We start from the raw sequence: 6,065 nt of genomic DNA on the forward strand, positions 1-6,065 counted from the left end.
CCTGACCTGGAAGTTGTTATTGCAGGAGAGAGCGATGAGGAGGTGCAGGAGGAGACGCTTGCTGTGTTCGTAGACCTCTGGCCTGTAGTGGTCCAGACCTGGTCAGTTAATAAATAAATAAAATAACATCCAGTAAAACTTCACCATAATATTCTATAACAGGAGGGAACAGACAGGAACAAAGGAGGAGAAGAACACAGTTCAGTGGCTGAAAGGAGCCAAAGGTGCCGAGAGGAAAGTTTGTAACAAGATATGAGGAAACGACTTTTTTAATGAAGAGATAATGATTTTCTTTGTTTGTTTCTGGTTTATGTGGACATGAAGCAGCAGGTCACACTGGTAGCAGAAGGCTTGATTACTGTAAGTTAATTATTTAAACTATTATTTAAACAGCATTTCTTTAGGAATGATTTTGTCCTGATCTGATGAATATAAGTGGCTTAATGCTGTAACAGTGATCAATATCAGCTGTTTCCACTTTTTATACATTTCTGAATTTGATTATTTCTGTGTTTATTCACATTTTTCAGTGTCACAACTTTTTAGGACGCGTTTCCTTGAAAAGTTACCAATTTTTTTTTGTGTAAACAATGTCACAGGAAGATCTAATTGTCTTTTAGTATAAAATATTTTAATATAATGCAGAAGTGTTACATATTAAACCTTTAAATGTCCATTTGCACATGCTGTGCTCCACTGTTTGCTATGAAAACTTTAACAAAGGAGATAGTATCTCCTGTTTCTGATGTACAGTATTATAAATACCATACTATAAATAAACCATTTCCTGCTCTGCACGGCCAGTAAAAAAATAATGAAACAATTCAACATGGATTCCCCATGTACACAGAAGCATGAATGTGAAAATAAAAACTGCTGAACATGCAGCGTACACAATAATAACTGTGTGACAGGTATGTGTCCTGGTGTTAGATAATAAGATAAATAAAGATAAAGGAGCCTGAAGAATGTGTCGGAGTCCTCAGTGAGAACGCTCCGTCCTGAAGATTAAACCTCACGCTGTCACGGGATCAGCTGATTGGACGTCATAGAAAATACCTGCACAGCTGAAGGTTATTTCTCTCTGCATTCTTTTAGCTGGACACTGACTCATTAGTATTCATCGTATCTCTTTTGTCCACCCCTGTTATTGCCTTATTGGAGATAAAAGTCTGAGTTTAAGCTCCGTTCACACGAGGACGGTCTGAACAGAAGACCTAAAGTGGCGTCTTGTCTTCACTTTTTATTCCTGGTTTAGACGAGCGTTTTCAGGAGGAAATCTGCTGCATACGGTGATCTAAAGTGTGTGAATGTGATTGTATGCAGCCAGGCGGCATCACTTAAAGCCATAAGAGCATCTTTGGGCATGCAGAAGTTTTCACGCCACACATTTTCATCAGCTACTCCTTCCACAAAGTTCTCCTCCATCACTAGATCTCCCAGGTCTCCTCCAAAGCCCTCTGGCTGTTTTTGGTCATTTAGTGTCTTTTATGTTCAATTTGTGTCTTTTTTTTGTCATTTTGTGTCTTTTTTTTTGTCCATTACTCCTCCTTCCACAAAGTTCTCCTCCATCACTAGATCTCCCAGGTCTCGTTCACAGCCGTCTGGCTCCTCCCACCAATCGCTGCATCCAGAATGTGATGGAGGTAATTCCAGATCCTTCTCTGTTCACTAATACTATCTGTACATATCCTGGACATTTGGTGGAAAGACTCCTGTAAGTTTATTAGAGCTGCCAGAGCAGCTTGAAGGTCCCACCATGGAAATAATCCCACGTTTCTTTATTTCCTGTCCTGGAGCATGTATGTGACGTAAACACATACGTGACGTGAGCAGATCAGATCAGAGTTTTGTGTCTTGTCAGTGTAGACGACACGCTACGGAGGAGAGGATTACACTTTTACACTTTGGAGGGTGGTTTCAGATTTTTGTGTCTTTAAGCCCCAAAACGCCGTCACCGTCTAAACGAAAGGCACTTCACATAAAATATTTTGTCGTTTTTACCCGCGAGCGTCCTCGTGTAAACGGGGCCTCAGACTCACAGGAACTTCACAGGAATACTGCACTCCTTCTTTTTATCATCAAGATGAATCAGCTTCAGGCTAGACTTGTACCAAGAAGAAGGTAGATCATATTTGAGCTGTGTGTGTGTGTGTGTGTGTGTGTGTGTGTGTGTGTGTGTGTGTGTGTGTTGTGTCTCCTACCCAGGAACAGGGCATGCAGCAGCAGTGGCAGGTGGAGAGCCCAGTCCTCCCTCACGCTGTGGTCCACCACCATCTCAGTCATGAAGATCACAGCGATGTTACACCTGAGGACCACACACACACACACACACACACACACACACACATCTAGTGAACACCGTCTCTGTCTACGGCTGCCGGCTGCTGTAGAGAGGAACGTTTCTGTCCTTAATGAGACACCGATTAGCACTAATGTTTCCAGGAGCAATTAGGTATTCAGAGCTTTGTTATACAGAATAAAGTAACAATATCATAAGAAAAAGACTTCATCAAAGTAGGGCTTTAACCAATGACTATTTTCAAAATTGATAAATTGTTTTGGTCAAAAAAAGTCTTTGAAAATAATTTAAAAAATCCCATCAGAGTTCAAGATAGCGTCTTCAGGTTGCTGTTGTTTCTTTTTATTTACGAACATAAAGGATGAAGATAAAAGTGTATGATTAAATTGGAGCAGTCTGAACCAGTGATCTTTCTTTAAACAGTTTCTAGTTAATTTTCTTTCAATCAGCTATCCAATAAATGTATTTAATGTTTAAATTCTGAATCAAATAAATAGAGGAAAAAAGCTCAAGACAACTCCATTCCAGAGAAAACCTGTAGCTGTTGAAACTGTTTTTACATTTCCAATGTCCTCAGCCATGAAGGGATCTGTATCAGCAGGTTAAAGAATGTGCTGCAGACTACTGAGACTCAGATTGGAGAAAAAATGTTTCTTTAGGCTGCTATCTCCATCGATCATCATTAAAACTGGAACCGGTTCTGCTGACTGTATATCTTGCTGCTGGGGCTGTGAGGTGACTTTAAGTTCTACTGTAATAATTACAGACACACGCATGTCTTCCTCATCTTATCTTCAGTAATGACTTCTAAGGTGTCGAGAGAGATGAAGGAGATAAATCAGTGAATAACCCTTTAATATTCATTCTCTACATAGCAGAGACAGAGACAGAGACAGCTGGCTGGTTTCATTCTGAGTTAGAGTTTATCAGACATCAGTGAGAGGAAACACCTCTCTCTGCTGACAGGAACAGCCCTGCTCTACTCTGAGGGACGAGTCACAGAAGATGGTTTGTGGCCACTGATGGCTCCATGAATTGAGGATTAATCCATGTTTCATGGCACAAACACACTAATAATGTTTTACAGCCGGAGGCTCCCTTTATGTGCATGATTGCAATGATCCAGGTGGGATGGTGTCAATGATCCAGAGTGAAGCAGATTCATACTGTCTGAACTCAGGAGGGGCTGCTGGTCTACAGAGCTCTGAATGGTCTCGGACCAAATGACCTGCTGGATCTGCTCCCTCTCTATGCAGCATCCAGACCCCTTAGGTCATCTGAACTGGCTTGTTGTGTCCCAAGAACAAGAACTAAGCTTTCAGTTATTCTGCTCCTCACCTGGAACAATCTACCTGTAGATGTGAGGTCAGCTCCTTTAAATCAGAACTAAAAACACTCTAGTTTACTGCAGCGTATCTTAACTTTAACACTTATCTGCTCTACTCTACTGCCCTTACTTTATAACTACGCAATGTTTGACTTGTGCTTTTTATTATTTTATCTCTTTTTTTATCCTGCTGTATCTTATTTGATCTTATTTGTATTTTTATTTCTATTTCCCTGTTTTAATTGACTGTTTTTACTGTTTTCAGTTGTGTCTTGCTGTTTTTAATGTGTGTGTAAAGCACTTTGAATCACCTTGTGTTGAATTGTGCTATACAGATAAACTGGCCTTGCCTTGTGTGTTGTTTAATAGATCGGCTCGGCTCATTTATCTGCAGCAGGAATCATCAGTGTGTCCTCAGAGATCAGAGAGGTGATGTATGAATTTATGCACGAGGCTCAGCAGGATTACTTCACTGATTAGTTAAAATCAGACATGTCGATCAGATGTCACGTTAATCAACCAGAGTCAGTCTGAGCCAGAGGTTTATTGGTTTATATTTTTTATTTTTCATTTTTTTCTCATTTGTTTTATCCTCATGTGTTTTCAAAAATAATAAACAGCAACAGCTCTCTGAAGAAGCTAATACTGTCATTGTGACAAAAAGCTCTGATCTTTGTGAATTGGACTTTTTTTTAGCAATGTTCATTTGCATAGAAAAGGGGACAATTTTACTCCAAATTTATGCACATTACCTCATTTAAATATGTGCATAATAAGGAGCTCCAAGAGGGTAATTAATTAGTGTAATCTGTACTGAATGCACAGAGAAAATGATTGGAATTAGACTTTCTGTCTTTTTGTTTTATTTGTGCATGTTAAGTGTACGCAGTCCTTCTGTGATGTCACCAGAGTCTGTTTGTTCCAGAGGAGACTGTCTGCAGAGTGTGTGTGTGTGTGTGTGTGTGTGTGTACCTGTGCAGCGGTCCTCTAGGTGTGATGGTTTCTGGCAGGTAGTCCACCAGAGGAGCCCAGCAGCCTCCGTTAACGGGCATCGGTAGCGGCTGCGGGTGGTTGGTCTCCAGGACGCCCAGCAGCCAGCCAGCGTAGGGCGGGAGGGGGTCGGCTACGAAACAAGAGATTTACTTCATAAAGTACTAAATTACTTTATATACGATTCATAAGACCCTCAAGCACAAACAGTTCTCCCACACCAACATCAACACAGACCAACAGCTGAAGCTTCATTCAACACCAGGAATTCTAAACATGAAAGTTGAAGTCCAGGTTTTTTAACAGCAGAGTCGTTCTGCAGCATATTTGCAGCTATTGGCTGCTGTTTACTGCTGTTTACTGCTGCACTATACTACTGCAAATGTGTACTTTTTTTTTTCTTTGAACAAGTTTAACATACTCAGTTGTTGAAGATAAGGGGGAGACATTTTGGTGCAAGCAGAACCTACTGAACTGAACCACAGTAGTTGTGTTTATTCAGCTCTTGTGTCCTGAAGCAGTGATTCACTATAATAGATATTTACTGTCAGTCTGTACATGCATCTCTTTATGGAGGGATTAGTGGAATTAGCACTAAAGAATCACGTAAGAGTCAAACATTGTGTACTGAGAGGAAGAATCCTTGTCCTGGAGCTCTTTTACTATAACAGGCAGCTGTGTGTGTGTGTGTGTGTACATTTACTATCAGCATTAGAAGTCAGTTTTTTTTGTGATTGCTGCTTTAACTACAGATACTTCTACTGTTATTTTATTATATTCACTGCTACGACCACTATCAGAAATAATCTTAAACCTTCAATGATGGTGGCCTCTACTTCTGTAATTTGATGATATTATATTCATCATAAACCATAATACTATCATTAGTCACAGGAAATCATTATAGTGTAGCGCAATTATTGTTGTCATCTCTCTGTACAGACTGTAAAAACCCTTCAAATTTGTGATGTGTGATTCTTTAAATTTAAACCCTCTAGAGTTGTTGATCACACATCATGACTTCTTTATGACGTCACACTGTAAAAACTTTACTTTGCAGTGTTTCCTGTCGTCTAAAGTTCTGGTTTGAAACTCCATGAGGCCAGTTTTTGTTTGATGATAATAGACCTTAGGATTAAAAGTAAAACTGGAGATAATCAAATATGTTTCGTATAAAAATGTAGAACTAGATGTTCTCCTGATTTTACCTCTTATATGTTATATTTGTAACCAACATTTAAAATTATTAATTGAGCATGATTGTGCTCTGAAAGTAAAAAAAAACACAGATTTTTAAAATCTGAGATTTTTTGTTGTTGTTGTGATTTTTGTGTTTAAAATGTTGATCCAGTAAGTTAGTGAAAGTGAAAAAATAATGATCCGGTCATACGGGAAAAATACCAACAGGGCATGGTAAACATTTGTAAAGTGGTGTGGAAGAATGAA

The 6,065-nt window shown here is 39.4% G+C and overlaps 1 protein-coding gene across 2 annotated transcripts in view; it reads right to left on the reverse strand.

Moving 5' to 3' along the window:
* fryb (furry homolog b (Drosophila)) overlaps positions 1-6,065 on the reverse strand; it is a 76,055-nt gene that overhangs the window by 17,912 nt on the left and 52,078 nt on the right. For both annotated transcript variants that reach the window (XM_059351417.1, XM_059351418.1), the window contains exons 38-40: positions 4,602-4,752; positions 2,205-2,308; positions 7-98 (exon numbers count right to left, since the gene is read on the reverse strand). In XM_059351417.1, coding sequence (XP_059207400.1) covers positions 7-98; positions 2,205-2,308; positions 4,602-4,752 — 347 coding nt within the window. The remainder of the gene's footprint in view (positions 1-6; positions 99-2,204; positions 2,309-4,601; positions 4,753-6,065) is intronic.

Source organism: Centropristis striata, chromosome 15, assembly GCF_030273125.1.
Source record: "Centropristis striata isolate RG_2023a ecotype Rhode Island chromosome 15, C.striata_1.0, whole genome shotgun sequence".
Lineage (NCBI taxonomy): Eukaryota > Metazoa > Chordata > Actinopteri > Perciformes > Serranidae > Centropristis > Centropristis striata.